At 39.4% G+C, this 17,879-nt stretch overlaps 1 protein-coding gene across 1 annotated transcript; it reads right to left on the bottom strand.

The window, feature by feature from the left end:
• Nucleotides 1–1,525: 1,525 nt before the first annotated feature.
• On the bottom strand, nucleotides 1,526–17,185 carry TTPA (alpha tocopherol transfer protein). The gene is made up of 5 exons (XM_059815552.1): nucleotides 16,991–17,185; nucleotides 8,102–8,255; nucleotides 6,594–6,787; nucleotides 3,823–3,933; nucleotides 1,526–1,812 (listed from the first exon to the last, which is right to left on the bottom strand). The coding sequence occupies exons 1-5, from the start codon at nucleotides 17,183–17,185 to the stop codon at nucleotides 1,633–1,635; spliced, it is 834 nt and encodes a 277-aa protein (XP_059671535.1). The 3' UTR covers nucleotides 1,526–1,632.
• Between the last annotated feature and the right edge of the window lie 694 nt (nucleotides 17,186–17,879).

The raw sequence follows: 17,879 nt of genomic DNA, 5'->3' as shown, positions 1-17,879 counted from the left end.
TACAACCAACAAGTATTCTATGGGCCTTTCACAGATGTTCCTCTTGCTAATAAATAGCTTCCAATGGCTTTTGCGATAATGCAGTACTAATGATAATCTAAAATAAGACATTTCTGATTTAATAGGATAGCCTCATTTCTCTCACCTAAGCATATACTAATATAACATCCCAATATCCTAAAGATTCCAAAGTAACTGAAGTCAGCATTTCTAGCTACCTGAGAAACAAAGTATTCGTTATGGATTCATGTATACGAAGATTCATATGGAATGCTTAAATATATAATGTTTATGCAAAGACCCCCTGGCTTATTACAAAACAGAGTTAAAAACTGGATAAATGAACTCTAGAAGTTGGTGCACTAACAGAGCTTTTTATTAAAAGCTAAGTGAAAACTAAAATAATGGTTTAGATTATTACATACTGGGGATTGCAGGATGATACTGCCATGTAATGTGAGCGATAGCTTTTACACATGCAGTGTTCATATCAATCATGTCCCTTAAAAAATAAAAATCTGTTTTCAGTAAGTATAGACAGATTTTTTTTTTCCATTACCCCTACAGAAATAAAGAAGAGGGCTCAATGGAAATTAAAAATAATTTCTTCCAGTGCCCAACAGAAGATATAGACTGTCAAGTTGCCAATTACTTTTCTGAAAATAAAATTAAGATACCCAGCATCTCCTATGCTGAGGTCCAAACCGACCTACAAGTACCCTTTAAACCGCACAACAAATCCTTCTAAAGTTCAGATCTACAAAGGATAACCTACTTCAGCCTCCAAAACAAATAGATACTGCAAACAGCTAAGAGCTCTTGACCTCTGTACTGCTCTACAGTAGGAATTAAAGGTGATCATAATCTGAGCAACTTACAGCTTGTCCATAGACATTATCTCTTTGGAGAAAGAAAATCAGAATTTTCAATGTTGTTTTGACTCTTTTACCAGTTCCTCCTCCTGATTCATACTGTCCTTCGAAGAACAGGTACACGGTCTTTTCCCTATCTTCCTCTATAAAACTGGATGATTACTGTGTTAATTAGCACAAAAAGGGAAGCTGCACAAGCAGCACAAAAATTAACACAAATGTCTCACTATTACTGACTAATTTTCAATTTGACACAAACTAACAAAACAGCCATTTTCCCTGAGAATCAACCCAAAAAGCAGCCTCTTTTCACTCCTTGTAAATTAGCCCTGTAGTCATACTTCCACAACAAACTAGTCTACCTCATTCACATTCTGTTCTTTTTTGTGTCCTATCATCTTGACAAGCCAAGATACAAGAGCTAAGTATAAGGTTCTGGACTGCATTATTATGGATGAGTTGTCACCAAAGACATAACAGGAGCAATATTGATCTCTGATATCCAATGCACTATTCAGTTTTTTGGCATAGAAGTTAATCAATTACAAACAGTATTGCAAACATGTAGAATTCATTAATCTCTTCAGATGTACATACTGATAGACTCCAGTTAGGATAAAAGTGCAGTCAATATAATACTCAGTGCCCTGCAAAGACATACTGGTTTCATCTACCATAATTTCAAGTTTAAATGAAAGATTTCATATTAAACTTATTTCCACTTCCAGTCTTCAAGAATTGATATAATACTGTAGTAAGGTTATTCCCAGGCAACCAGAGAAATACTCTGAAGATAATCTGCAGACGCCATTATAAAGTCAGTCCATTCCTTGGCCAGCTCTTCAATGGACACTTCCTCCCCGCCATATTCCTGTGGGAGAATGTTGACCGGGAAGTGTTCTGTCAGACTCTGCATGTAGTTATTTCCATGCATATACACCTAAAACAAAATATGAAAAGCATTTACTTGGGTATGAATGCTAGACTACTGAGTGAAAACAGGCAGCAAAGAAACTCAGTGCAAGAGCTGAAGCCACCAGCTCAGTTTGACTAAACAAGTGTACTTGTTCATAATGAGCTCCTTAAATGAAGAAGAAAGTACCACCAGGTAAGTGAGTTTCCCATGGGTGCTCAAACTCTGTCCTGCTCAGTATATGCAGCTTGATGAAGCATGGACTACAACCACAGAACTGCATTTTATGCAGCTGCAAACACAGGAGCTGAAACTAACTACACACTTGTTCCAGACTGGTTTACTGACACCAATGAGGATATACACTACATTCGTACAGCTGAAGTGAACTAAACCATGGGAAGACTGGGCTTTGGACTTGTCATGACAGATACAATGTACTTGCTTTTCAGTCATTTCCAAACAAAGAACAGTGTTTGGCTCATGGCCATTACTATCTGGTCCTGCCACATGTATTTATAAACAACATTATGTAGGATGTATGTAGGTTCAGACAGATGCCAAGGAGGATATGCAGAAGAATCTGTATCTCAGTCCTTATGTTTCAGTTCCAACTGAAATTAGATCCTGGACTAATCCTCCACTTTAACCCTTGTAATACTGTAGTTTTGGTTCTTCTCTTCTTGCTTTATTGTAGACATTTTGAAGCCTTGTTCATTACTTCCAGTCAGAAACTTTTATAGGCCTCTTATTAACACTTGACAAGAATTTTCTGCAATTATTATTACACAAGGACTACAAGCATATACACCCAAAAGATAGTTGGCTGCCTTTTATGTAACCTTCCTCATCAGGAATTAAGATAATGAGTGAATAGTAATTATTCCTATGAAGGTATGGGGAACTGGCCCTTAGAGTTTTTTTTTTTTTTTTTTCCAGATTATACCTGAAACTCTAAGTCAGCAGACAAACCAATCTGCTTCTGCTCCATTCCATGTTTGTTTTCTTCTAGGCCTTTACTGTCCATCTGCCCTTTCTGAGTTCTAGCCTGAGATATTCTGAGCTGGATCAGGTGACAGGGGCTTGTTTCATGGTATTAATATGAGAGAAGGGCCACGGCATCCTGCTGCTGGAACATGCTTTTTTTATCATCTTTTCAGAGTGAGGGACTCACTGCACAAGGTTGGTGGAAACAATCCTGCCTCTCTCCCCTAACAAAATGCACATGCTAGGAAAAGGGGACCAGCAAATAACAGCTAACGGCGACCAGAAAAATCTGGATCTACTGTCTTGGAGTGCAGTGGCTACTGCAAAAGCACAAGATCCATGTTCTGAGAACAAGAAGGCTTCAGGGTGGGAACAACAATAGGCAGTGCTGCTTATTTTGTACCTTAGTCCTGCTATTAACACTTCACAGTATTATCTTTTCTGACAGCTGAAGCCTCCAATATTATTCTTATGCTACAAAAAAAAGAATTCTTCCAGAATTTTTGGCGTGCTTTTGCATCCAAATACAAACAGGGTTTTCAAATTTAAAACTGCAAAACAATTTAAAACAACTAAGAAACTATTAGGAAAGAAATTTTGAACTTAAGCCTGACCTATTTTTGATGCATAAATGCCTCTGCAGCTCCTTCAGAACTAAAAAGTTGTCTTCTACTAATTCTGCACAACTTGGAGCATAACATCACTGTTCAGTGACAATTTCTCACTGCCATTTATAGGCAGTGTTGGGAGATCCAGGACCTATTTCTTCCTAGTCCTGCAGAAGAATTGCTGTGTGACCTCAAGCAAATCATTTAACCTCTCTGTGTCACAGTGTTTTTTATCTTTAGAGTGGTGATAACAGCTACCACTTGCAACTCTCACATTGATAACTGCAAATGCTTTACAGTTAGATTCCAGAGGCCTGTATGGCACTAACACACAAAAATGATTTATGCTCTTCAGCGCTCAGGAGTACCAGATCCTAAAGGCAGTGCTGCAGATTGTCATGTAGGGGTTTTGTGGCAGAAAGAAATATTTGTGTGCACTCACCCGTTCCTTTATTTTTTCAGTGAGAAAAGGCTTAATTAGAGCGAAGACTGGGTGGAAGAATAAAGGCTCATTAATCAAGTGGATACCTCGAACTTTTAGTGGAAAGGAATCCTGTCAACATACACGAAAAACAGCATAAGAAAAAGAAACTATCATTGAAAAGATTCTATTGTTAAGGACAAAGTTGTGAAAACTATCAGGTCCACAGGTTAAAGTATTCCTCCTGACCTTGCTAATACCTGCACTTTGGAGGGTTCTTAGTTTACACTGCCCCAACAATGCTTAGGGAAAAAAAAAAAAAAAAAAAAAAAAAAAAAAATCACACCTTGTTCCTCCCATTAGAAGGGAAAAAAAAAAACAAAAAAAAAAGAACAGGATGAGGAGAGGCTATTAAAAAAACTCCAAACAACAAACAAGAAAACCCTCACCAAATTACACATAAGTAATGTACACAGAGCTTGTGCTCAGCGTTTCCTCAGAGGTACAATTCTTCACAGCAGAGATTCTGCTGCTAATTTACCAAAAAGCTATCTAGCCATGCGCTTTCATTGGCAATTCACAGCCTGAAAGATACTACGTAAATATATATAAATATAAACAATTGAAGCTACTAACTTTAAGTTAAATAAGTTCTATATATTATTTAGAGACTTTATAAATATAATTTAGAGCCTTGAAATTACTGGGAATTTACCCAAGCCAGAAGTTCAGCTTTACAACAAGACTATTGTCATAATGAAAATAAAAATCATATCTGCTATACAGCCTTTATAATATGAAATACTTCTACTTGCATTCAAGGTTCATTTAGAAGTCCCAGACCTTTGCAAGTTAAAAGAAAATATGGCAGTGCTCAAAGACAGCATTATGCAATGGGGAAAGTATAGCTTCCATTCATATCCCAACTGACAGTACCTCTGCAACCAGAGGTTTTCTGCTTATAAAAATGGTACTTCTCAGAAACAGTTCTCCCCACTAGTACAGTAGCTCTTCTCACACCATTTCATGTGCTCTTCGAATGGATAAAGAAAAAAAAAAACAAGCCCCACACATTTCTTAAGTGCAACTCCTTTTAGATTTTAATGTATGATAAAGACCTTAAAACTATCAGATTATAGGTTTACAGCATGTTATTATGTGTTATCAGATACTTAAAGTCTACTACCATGTTTTTCACAGAACAGTTTGGTTTTGCCCGGGGTAACAGATTGTTCAAGATGATGTCACTTACTAATGTTACTATGCTTTCCATTCCTTAGTACATATTTCCTTTCTATTAACTTCTCTTTCTTCATACAGGATAGCATTTTGCAAGACACATTTCTTAAGAAAAACACAGGGTTGAAACTAATGTTCCTTAATTTTTACTTATAAGCATATTGAACAACACTAAGACAATCTCTGGGTGAAAGATATGAACTCAGTTAAGGTGATGAATCTGAAAAAAAAAATGAGTTAAACTTAATTCTCTTCTTAGAAAAGAACACTGGAAACACACAAATTTTTTCTACCTTTTTTTCCAACAGCTGTAATAAACATTTAGAAGCTTAAAAAACATGCAAAAAAATCTGAAATAGGTCAAGATGGAAACATCACATTCAAAGAATTTCCTGGTTCAAGATAATGGATTGAAACCTTTAGATGTAATTGCAAATCCTATTCTACCTCCTTTCTGCTCTATTTCAAGGTTAAAAAATTAATAGCAACTTGTTTACTACCTCAGAAATCAACTGAAACACTCTCACACATCCGGTTTTCATGAGATCTGGCCCAGGATCACATGAACATCAAGAGTTCTTATTCTAGATGTGAAAAGTTGGGGATACCTGCTGGTTTCACTGAAATTTTACAGTAGATACCAAAAAGGAAGAACAGCTGAAGTTCTGATGATATTAGTCCAATGACTAAGCTTTGACTGAACCTCAGATATGAACCTTACCAAATCAGAGCAAGAGATTATTTCCCTGGCTCACTTCCACATCATAGGCTAACAGTTCTATTATTACTGATTTTCAACCTAGCTTCTGAAGAAAATAGGACTACACTATAGCTTGCCTATCAAGTCTCTGTCCCTTTCTCTTTTCCTTTCATTCCTTTTTTTTTTTGCCTTTCAAATCCATTGGCAAAGTTCAACCGAATTTGACAGAAAGGAACAAGTCTTAAAGACAGTGAAGTCCCTAGAAGTTTTGTGAAAAATAGGTGAGGTAGCAGCTAGTTTCACAAAATAATGCTCATGTTGGGGGGCAAAAAGCAAGCAGAACATAAACATGATACATTCTGTTGGTAGCAGCTGGATGGCTACATAGCATCATCCATACTGGTAACAAGTTAGTACTGTCTGGCTTTTAATGACTTTTAGCACATGCTATTTCTCATTTTCTCTTGCGTCTCAGGGGTAAAAAGCTTTGAATGTTGAGTTAATGCACAAAAGAATGGAAGAGAGGAGATGAAATGGGATAACAAACACAGATCCTTAGAAAACCAGGCTTCATCTGCACTTATGAAATTCTTGTGTTGTAACAGGTCAGTGGAGTTTTTATAAAACATCAGAGGTTAAAGGACTTTTACTGCTATACAAGAACATACTTTAAGTCAAATCAAGCACAACCTATGCCTGAGCTATCTGACTTCTAATGGATTTAAGATTTTGTTCTTTCAAGCTGCATAGACTCTAAGAAGGTCTAAGGAAGGAAAATATACCATAGCTTAGAACAGATGAAAAATTGGGAGTTACAGTGATGAAGAAGCATAAAGCAGTATGTCATACTTACTGTGAGCACAGCAGCAATTTTCTTGGCCACTGCTGGACTGATTTGAAATGCATGAGCAAACTGCCACCCTTGAAGATCAAAGATAGCCTTGACTCCATTCCGCTGAGTCTCAATCTCCTTTACAATGAGTTCAGATGTGATGAGACTTACACGAAACACATCATATGCCGTAAATAACTTGGGATCCCATTGTCCTGAAGAGCAAATAGATTGCGCTGCATTACCACAAGGATACCACATACACCTGTAATTTTGCTTGTTATTGCTTCTAATGTGCTTCTCAGGAACAAGAAGTAACCAGCAATACCAAAGGTCCCAATATAAACGGATTTGCCAATACAGAAGTTATTTTGTGTGCGTGCTCTGTCACTCATCTTTTGAACTCTTTTTGCAGATGGTACCACCTAATGGTAGATAGTTGTAGATGCCACCTAATGTAGTATGTTCCACCTATGGCCATAGCATCCAGTACAAGGTTTTGACAGGAACAGCTTAATTCAGTAACAGTCACATGAGCAGAAACTACAGATCATCAATCCAATCAATTCATATAATTTTTCTTCAGTGCAGTAATTCTGTCAAGATTCAGTGAATCCCACTTGTTTTTCCGAGGCCTGAGCAAAGAAATACATGGGATGAGACTTAACCCTAGATTAAAGCTTCAGAGAACACAACTTTGCAAAGAGACACATTATTTTCTACTTGACCAGATGAAATTATAACAATTGTTTAAAAGCTGGCAAAAATAATTTATCTGTCCAAAACAAGCACAAATAAATATAGTTAAATCATCATGTGTTATCATATCTTTTTTAAAAGTCTTTTGGAAGTGCATGAAACAAATCGAGGCTCTTCAAAGTGTTGTTAAATAGGGCTCTTTGGCTACATCTAAACAGCGAAAACCCAGTGAACTTCTCACCCACATCTAAACTGAATGTTATACGTGACTAAGTGCACACCTTTTTTTCTGTTCTCTCTCTCCCCTCTGTGCTGCATGTGCACCACTACCAAAGTCTTAGCACATGGCTTTGAAAATTTGCGTGGAAACAAATAATTGTTGGGGCACTCAGACCCAAATAACTACACATTCTTGCAAGTTTTAAGATTTTAACCTTACGACCCTTTTTGGTGCAGACAAGAGTTCCACGAAAAAGAAAATAAGTTCTTCATAAAGGATTGTACAGCTTTAGCCATACCAGTATATAAGTCAAAATAATGTAACTGTTACAGCTCAGTAAACTCACCTGTATATTAATGTAAAGGTATTTCTAACAGGGAACATAAATATGTTACCTTTCTAGTTAAGACATTCTGGTATTATCTACCAACGCCTGATGTTGTACACATAAAGTATTTCTATTTTGCTGCTCAAATTGTGATAATTAAAAAAACAAACCAAAGAAACACAACAACAAAACCACAACAAAACAAAACAACCCACAAAACAAAACAAAAGCATCAGTGCCAGAGCCAGGTGTGAAACAGGTCCAAGCAATTTTGTCACTCACCAATTCTGTATATTAGAACTTTGCTTCCATGTGGATCCCTTGATCTCAGGACTCCATGATAGCCAGCATGCAAAAGACCAAGAACAGAAGACGGCTGTAAATCTGCACTTATTTCTGGGCATTCAATTCTCCACTTCTGGTAATTCTTCAGTAACTGGAAAAAATAAATGTGGATGACAGATAGCAATCCAGTATTACATGAAAAGTACAGTTAAAAATGTTTTTTCAACATGTGGTCACAGTCAGAGGTTTAATTAATTAAATTAGCTATCAAGTCATTGTTTATTTTAATCAAATCCCTCCTAATAGTAGAAGGTTGCTATACTGGATCAAATAACTGAGTAAATTATGATGAATTTAGAATCCTGTTAACTTGTTAATAGACTGCAGTTGTCATTTTGTGTCAGAAAAGAAAATTGGAATATGGAGAAAAAGCCAGTAGTTTCTACACAAAATACATTCAAAACCCACGTTTCTTACTTGGGTTACATTTAGGATTATTCTGTTTGATACTGCATCAGATTCATTCAGGGTTTGTTGAACTTAGATGTGCAAAATCTTAGAGGAACATTCCCCCTTCACCATCCCACCCCACCCCTGCAAATTATGGGCCCATTTTGTACACACAGTCATTAATAATTTCAGTTTACCATTTGAAACAGATTTGATCATCAGCATATCTAAAGCACATTTTCAAAGCCCCTCCTACCCCTCTGAAATGGCAGAATATAACAATGTGGTGGGTCTATTACCCATTAGACAATTTCCCTCCCCCAGAGTGGAAATAATGAGAACCTATTTTGCTAAAATAGCGATCCTGTCTATTATCGGGGACATGATCACCCTGGTTCCTAAGGCTGGAAGGCAGCATCATAAACTAGTATGTCTAAGGCACAGGAAGGGCCGTGTGTTGAAAGGAGATGGCCTAACTCTCAGGAAGAGTCAATTAAAGGCATTCCTTTCTGAGGTAACATCTATGTAGATGAATTACAGGTGATAGATACTGTGAAAGGTCATCTTAGAGACAGATCATGAAAAATTAAGTTTGTGATGCAGTAGTTCTAATTTCCAAGTCTACTTACTGTTTCTCCTTTAACATTAATTAAGTGGTAGTAGAAAAAATGAACTGCTATGCCCTGCAACTAAAATTTATTTTAGCCATTTTGCACAGGTAAGTGGGAAGCTATGCAAGAGTATCTTCTAAAAAGCTTCCTCTCAATTAATCAACTAAATTCTGCCTCTGCTGTATCACCCGTGCTAAGTTCTCTAGCACTGAGTTTGGAGGGTAGAAGTATAGCTATGGCAAGTAATTTACATTTCGTATTAAAATTTCCTAATAGCTACAGTTTAGACTTCTAACCTGAGACCTTCAAAGGAGATAAGAGAATCAGAATTTTTCAGTACCTTGTTTCACAACAAACTGAAACGTAGGTTTAAATCTTAATGGTAGTATGCACAGGCTAGCCTTTCAAATTGTTACTGCATTTCATCAAACAACAAAACCCGATCTGATCCTCAGCACAGTTTCACAAATTAAATGTGTTCACCTCAATGAAAGCATCAACAAACAGTCTTTTATTTGTTAATTGGTACTAACAGAAATTAATTTTTATTCATTTCTCAATTACTCCATGTTTTACAACAGAAACATTAGAGTTAAAGGAACCGTCAGCTCCAACTAATAAAACATAACCTTAAATAAATTGCAAATTTATTTTATCTATGTAAGTATCATTTTTTTTTCACCATTTTCATAGAAAGAATGGTCAGAAGGAACCTCAGTGGATACTGAATTAATCCCTTGGAACATCACAGCATCAGCTATGCTGATGCTTACCTACAGACTCTTAAAGGGAGACCTGCAACTCACCATCCTGTACCTGATAGCATGCTTGTGTTATATAATTAGTCTTATTTCTTACCCTTCCCTCTATTTTCAAGTTTCTTGTATTGTTTTACATAAAACATACACTTTTTCTTCAGCTTAAGGCTTTTCTGCTCAGATGAAGGTCTTGAATTATCTTGAAGCTCTCTCAAATGAATTGTCATGAGGAAACTATAAGGCATTACTGTTTGTCAGCAGAATTTACTTACAAATAGATGATACACTGATCAGAAATTATCTATATCCTTCATGGAAAGAGCACCTATAAATATGTATTTATATGTATTTCTAGGTACAAAAATGAAAAAGTTCATCTGCAATGCTAGAATCCCATTTGATGTGGCAATGACAAAGTTGATAAAGCCTCAGCCTAAACCACATACTGTAGAAAGAAACATTTAACCATTAGGAGAATTTTACTAGAAGCCTTTTAACTACATTAGATCAGTTCTAGTCTATGCTAACTTAAAAACAAACAAACAAGGTTGGGGGGGAAGGGAGTAGGGAAAGGAAGTTAATTTGTGGAATAGAAATTCACTATGGTTGCAAAGACAGACCTGACGAGGTACTCTGATTATCTCACTCTGTTAGTGCTTGACTCTCTACAAAGGGCACTGTTTGAGCAATCCCAACCGCTGCCAACCAGACAGCACTGTCAACACATTATGTTATTTTCCTTGGTCTTTCCAATACAGACATTTAAACAGCAGCAAAATACAAAAACACCCTCAAAACAACTATGCAAACATCTGTAGCTTTGTCATTTCTCCCTTTTCTTCTAAAATCTGTTGTACCGCAACTTAACGAACCTAATTAACAATTACATAAGTATTTTAAACATCTCTTTGAAGAGCTGCCTGCCAAAACCAAGATGAGAATAAAAATGATACATTCATTCAATACCCTAAATAATCCTATCCTGTCAGTACAGTCAGTTTCTCAGTTTCATGAATATTTACATTTTCCAAGTTGGAAACAACAAGGATTTATATTCTGGACCTTGGGAGAAAGGAAATGGTGTTCGCAGCTTGTGACACACTCAAGATCCGGATGGAAAACATAATTTACCTACTGGCAAGTCCATTAAATATATGGTTGGAATACTTCTGACACCTTCCATGACGTGGGCAAGTGGTCCACCTTTTAGACACACAACACGGCTAAGCTCCAAACATACTTCCCTTGGCCAGAAAGCCACAAAGTGCTGAGGAGTTCTCAGATTTTGAAAACCTAATCTAATTACCTGAAATGATTTAAAGCTGAAGTAAAGGTTAGCATTAGATAATCTTCCACAGCATGTACATCTAGTTTTGGGACATATTCTGTAAATTTTTACTTATGTAAACAATCCCTTTCTTAGCAGCTGGACATACTCAAGTCACACACAGCTACTTAGATGAGTAATCCTTAAACATATAATGGAATTCAAAAACTAGCAGTAGGTACTTACAGTTTTACTTTATTTTGAAAATTTCTAGTTTAACATTGTTTAAACACAGAAATTCATGTGAAATATTTAAAAAATACAAACTTTTTATTTTAGTAAAGACAGCAAGGAAAAACATAAATATTATATATAACAATCAGTCTGGATATAAAAGATGAAGCAACGTAGTATCAGGAAAAACAGGAGCATTCATTACCTAGTATAAAAAATGGCCCATGTAACACAAGGAAAACATCTCAATGTATAATTATCTGTGTTTACAAACCTACTTAGCATCCACCCAGCAGCTGAAAATAGATGCAAGATAACTTGATAAATGGGGAAACTTGGATGAAAAACTCCAGTGTCTGGAGTTAAACATTAAGAGTTTTTTTCCCTGAGGACTGCTGGGGATAGTTCCAGATTTCTGAACATCACAGATGATAAAGTTACTGATTAATCCAAGATTCATGTGCTCCAAAACAAAGAAAAGTGAACTTAGTACTTTACTTAGAATTAAAAGAACTAGAAAACAATGTGCTTGTTACAGAAACCAATGTATTTGTGTATGTAAATTAATTCTTTTTTCTTGATTAATAACTATTCATATTAACAAGGACACTAGACAGAATTAGGCCTCTACTGTGTCAGTTTAACCAACACACACAATGTTTAGGAAAAAAATGTTTTCTATTGGCAATTTTTGGAGGAGAAACCGACAGCTCAAACTTTAGAATATAAACATATATATATACACACACACACATAAACACACACCTTTGTACATAGATATAATTTTTTTTATATATGTGTATATAGATACACACGGAATTTAAACATATGGTATACACAGACAAAGAATTTAAAATATTTTTACAGACACATAGAACTTTCCCAATTCCATACGCATTATCTCTTTGCCAGTTGGGAGAAGACTGGCACATGTGTAAGTTGAGACATTTCGCTTAGCACAAAGGGAAGACTGGCTGACTGATTTGTGTTTCCTCAACAGTCAGGCCAGAGAGCCTAATAGGGGCTTTGCCATCCTTTTTGAGGAATCCTTCTGTACTGATGGAAGAAAAGCAGCCAAGTAACTGATTTAAACTTGGTATTTGTATTTGAATGATGTGAAGATCCTCAGAGATAATGCCTGAGACTCAGCAGTATGTTTGACACTATGGAAAACAATCCTTGTATATCATAGTTATTCTAAGCAACTTACTTGCAGTACAACACACTAGGAAGTCTTGATTCCTCCATAAGTCAAATGCAGGGCAAAGACGAACTCTGGCTATATACCTTCCTATCAGCCAGAACGCCTAAAAGGATGCTAGATATTTAGATGGCTTTGCGTGCCATAAAAACAATGCTTACAAAAGCCTAAAGGGTATGTTATGAAAACACCTCTTGGCATAGGGTTTCAATGTTGCATTTTTACTGAATTTAAAGATTTTCATTCTTTTCTCCAGAGTATAATCTATTTCAAGGACAAAAAGACAGCATCCCCAAGTCACTGAGAATTAGTGGGATGTAATGCAAGGACATAATACAACGCACTAGGCAAAAAGATTTATGGAGGAAAGGAGATGCTACTACTCCAGATTTCACATATCACTACTGAATCTGGGTCACAGTGGTTTTGACCACAACAATGAAGTCAAACATACACACATAGCGTTTAAAAAGGGATATATAAACCCACTGCTTTAGCACAATTAATGGAGACCCATGGCCCTGCTTCCCAGTTAACAGCATATGTAGTAGGTAGGTGTATCTGTACAAATTAATGAGCAAACAACACGCTCAGCTCAGGTACAAATTTATATCCAGACTAAAATCTTTTGCAGCATTAACATCTGATCCTTACCTATATCTCCCACAGGGATGTATTGGGTCTGGCTGAGATGGAGTTTATTTTCCCCATAGCAGCCCCAATAGTGCTGTGCTTTGTATTGGTAGCTAGAAAGGTGTTGATAACACACCAGTGTTTTAGCTACTGCTGAGCAGTGCTCACACAGCATCAAGGCTGTTTCTCCAACATTCCCCCCTCACCAGTAGGCTGGGGGTGGGCCAGATCTTGGGAGGGGACATAGCCAGGACAGCTGACCCAAACTGACCAAAGGGATATTCCATACCATATGAAATCTGCTCAGCAATAAAAGCTAAGAGAAAGAAGCAGGAAGGGGGGGCATTCATTATTTACGATGTTTGTTTTCCGGAGCAACCGCTATGCGTACTGAAGCCCTGCTTCCCGGGAAGCGGCTGGACATAGCCTGCTGATGGGAAGTAGAGAATAAATCTTTTGTTTTCCTTTGCTTCCGCACATGACCTTTGCTTTTGCTGTATTAAACTGCCTTTATCTTGACCCATGAGGTTTTTTTTTCATCTTATTTTGTCCCCCCGTGTCCTGCTGAGGAGGGGAGTGATAGACTGGCTTGGTGGCACCTGGCATCCAGCCAAGGTCAACCCACCACAGTCCTTTTACAAGGCACAGAATATACTGTAATGATCTAACACTGTTCTTTCCGAGCATCAATTTTTATTAGGTAAGTATTGCCTAGAAGTCTCACAGGACAAAAAAAATTTCTTATTTACCTACTGAAGGTTTGTTGTGTTGTTTGACAGTTACCGTTAGCCTGTGTCAAAGGACTTTCTGTTCATTCCTAGAGACAAATGTCTGCCAGTATTTCATGCAGACTGTCTTACCACTTTCTTACCAATAACATTAATGCATTTGAAATCCTTCTGCCAAAGCTATCTACTTAACGTCACCTCTTCTTCTGGAGCCTGTACTTAAGCGGTTCAGGTTCACGCAGATATCTCCAGCCACTTTCTAAGATAAGGCATTGGGCCAAGTTTAATCCTTCCTGTGATTCAAAATGCAGAAAAAGAATTCTAACTTGAGAATAGTCTGTTACTGAACTTAATTGAATAATGATTGGTTTTAAAAAATACAGACATTTCTAGCTCTTCGAGTTCTTCAGTTCCAGCTACCTGTTTCAGTGGTGGATTTTCTTCTAGAATGACATGTATCAACAGAACAGTACTTGAAAGCAAGTCTGGAAGTGCCAGCGGAAAAATGTAAAAGATTGCTGTTGGAATGAGCCATCAAAAAAGATTCAGAAGTGGAATGTCTTGCCACAGTCTACCCAATTATTATTTTCGGAAGCATTTCCAAGTGTTGATAAACTGAAACCAAATAAATCTGTGTCAAATATTAACCAGGGATGCATCAATAAACAGTCTGGTCAGTTGCCAGACTCTTGATTCATATTTAAGGCTAAGTATGAGCCCATACTAACAAAGATGCTTGACAAGAGCTTGAAGACCTTTGGTTATAAGCATTGACAGAGCCACAAACTTTGATTATCCCTTAGCTGCTCTACAAGTACTATGCAGTAGTACACAGGAGCCCAGTGGGTGAAAAGGGAGTGTATCAGCCTAAACTCCAAAATGAGAGGCAACATCAAACCAGGACGGGAGGGAGTATCTGGACTGATGGCAGGAGAGCTCTGTCTAGGAGGAAGTACTAACATAACCTCTGCATGAGGTCAGAGTTGGGTTAGATGAATATACGTCTTATGACCATCACAGATTTTTGCACAATAATTCTCTTGGGCTTTAATATACCAATTGCAGAGAAACACATTCCTTTCAAAAAAAAAAAAAAAAGTGCTTCTTTTCTTCTTCCCATGCTGTAAGACAAGTAACCCAGAAATCAGTGTCAGCGGGTATGTGGAAGATTTTAAGTACAAGTAGCTACAGCATTTGGAGACCCGAAATTCTAGATGGAAAGATTAAATACAGGCGGTTTTTGAACATCAGAATCTCTTAGTTCAAAGAAGGGTCCAAACAAGAAATTTAGAAACTGCTGCCTGTGGAGACTCAGAAATTCTGAAAAGATTCTAAAAAGACTTAACTTTTCCAAAACAGGTCCCCAGCCCTAGAGGGCTGATTCTCAAGAAGAGTATAGGAAATTTGCTACTTTGTAGACTCCATCTCTAAACCTAGCTTAGATTCCACACTCTTGGAGATTAGTCCTACCTACAAGACATCTCACAATTAATCACAAGAAAGTGCAGAAATGTATGAGCCAAATTCCGAAGTGCCACTGTCCTGTCTACAGGATTATCAATAACAGCCAATTGCAATGCAGTTAGGAGTGCATATTTAGGAGCGCGTATTGTCTTCATTAAGCCCTACTTTTCGGAACCGAGGAATACAGGAAAACAAAACAGCTCTTGTTGGAAAAGAAAAAAGGGCACGGTCCTACAACTGTTAGTGCACATGTCTGATATAAACAATCTCATGAACTTCAAGGAAAAGTAAGATCCATAAATATCCAAAGGAATCTGACTTGACTTGCTTGTTTTTCTGTTGAGGAGGAGAGGTTTAAAGCTATGCCGCAAGTCTTCTGAGCCAAATGAAAAAAACCACAAAATACTATTTTTAAAGCTATTTGTGATTAAGGGCTTAATTTAATTTCTCACATTCTTGTTTACCTACCCTGATCTTTCAATATATCCATATGCAAACAATCTTCTCTTATGGCAACTAAACTTGGAAAATCTACAGTGCAGAGAAGTCAGAAACTAAAAGGTGAGGTCTGCTGGGCAATGCTAAGTCATCAACATCAAAAATCCCACTAAAACACGGTTTCCAGGTGGCACAAGTGAGTAAATGCTTTTGCCCTGGGAAGATGTGGAAATACTTTCTGTTCAGAAGGGTTAGTGGTTGTCAATCTTTCTGTAAAAAAAAGAAGCAATTAATAACAGTGTGTACCTTTGGATATTAAAAATACGCAGGCGCTGTCTGTATGGCAAAGAGCCATACAAACAGCCAGGAAAGTAACAAAACTTGCCAAAGCCCGAAAGGAGTGTTGTAAATGACTAAATTCTAAGAGAAAAGAAATTTTTACTCATAGCTTTATGTCAGAGCAATTATAAATCTGTAGTGAAACTAGTAACACTTGAGCCTGATAAGCATGATAAGGGTGTCCTTTAAAGGATATTGTTTCCTGATCAGAGTTGTGACCTTACCACACTTACCGTAACCTCTACATTATGTGACCGTACCACACTTACTCCGTTACCTCACCGAGACTGCACAAAGCCAGACACGATACCCCAAGTTTATACAGCACCACGCTGAAGACACGCGTGACAAGCCGTTATTTACATCCTGAAACTCCCTGCCTGGCCCGGGCCAACCCAAGCTGCGCAGTTCACCCACCCGACACCTGCGCCCGCCAGCTCCGTCCGCCCCCCGCAATAACCCCCCGCCTGCTTCTCGAGCCCCCAGCCCACCCGCCGCCCTCCTGCCTCGGCACCCCCTGGGCCTGAGGCAAGGCCCCCCGCAGGCGGCGGGGTGCGGGGCCCCGTGGGCCTGCGGGACCCCGCCCCGCCCGCGGGCGGTTGGGACGCCCCCAGGCCGGGGCCGGCGGCTGGCAGCCGCCGCAGGGGTTCTCCGCACGGAGGGAGAAGCTGTTGTCCTCTCCTCGCCCTCAGCGGATGGCGGGAGCCGCCCCCGGCCCCGCGGGGGGCCACCGGCGGCGCCCGCTCCCCCCGGCCCTCCTTACCCTCCAGGCCAGGTCCAGGTGGAAGTCTCGGGCGCGCAGGAACCTCAGCAGGAAGGAGTCGGCGAGGGGCTGCCGCCAGAGCTGCCCGGGCTCTGCCTCCGCCCGCCGCCGCAGCTCGGCAACGGCGCTGCGCACCCGCGGCGAGTGGTCGGGCAGGTCGTTGAGGCGCCCCGCGCCCGGCGGCCCCTGTGACATCCCGCCGCCGGCCGGCTCTGAGGCGACGGCCGCGCTCAGCCCCGCCGCCTCACTGGTCCCATTGGAAACCGAGCCGCGGCGGAGCGCTGCCGGCCTGCCTCCGCCCCCCGCGGGGCTTAACCCCTGAGCACCCTCCCGGACCGGAGGGGGAAAGAAGGGGGAGGAGGCAGGTGTGCCGCGTTCCCAGCCGGCCCGGCTGCCACGGTTAATCTTTTGGGGTTGTTTTTTCACTTCTACGGACTTCGCCAGTTTTCAGAATTTTGCGCTTTAAGCCCCTCTCTTGTTTTTCGCTTGCAGCTCCAAAAAGGAGCTGTGCCCGCCCCTCCCCGGAGACAGAGGTGCGGCCCCACCGCAGGGAGACCCCGCGGCGCTGGTGCCCGGGCGGGGGCAGGAGGTGCCCGCACCGCCCGCCGCAGGCTGGTCGTCCCGGACCCCTGACCACCGCTAAGGACGGCGTCCTGCCTTTTGGGCGAAAATAATCCGTCTTCAGATATTAAATGGCAAAAAGCTGCAACCTCATGGCAGCTGGGAACTGCTGTGCAAGGGAGAGATGGGTGTTGGTGGAAAACTGCCTTGGAGCACCTAATCGTTAACATGAATATGCAGTAATATAAATATATCCACTCTGCCTGGAGAAAGGATGGTGAAATTGAATTCAACTTTAGTCCAACTTTGCTGCCCAGCAGTGAATTCA

This window comes from Gavia stellata, chromosome 3, assembly GCF_030936135.1.
Source record: "Gavia stellata isolate bGavSte3 chromosome 3, bGavSte3.hap2, whole genome shotgun sequence".
Classification (NCBI taxonomy): Eukaryota; Metazoa; Chordata; class Aves; order Gaviiformes; family Gaviidae; genus Gavia; species Gavia stellata.
Note: the sequence above shows the minus strand (reverse complement) of the source record. Positions and strands in the feature narration are given on the sequence as shown.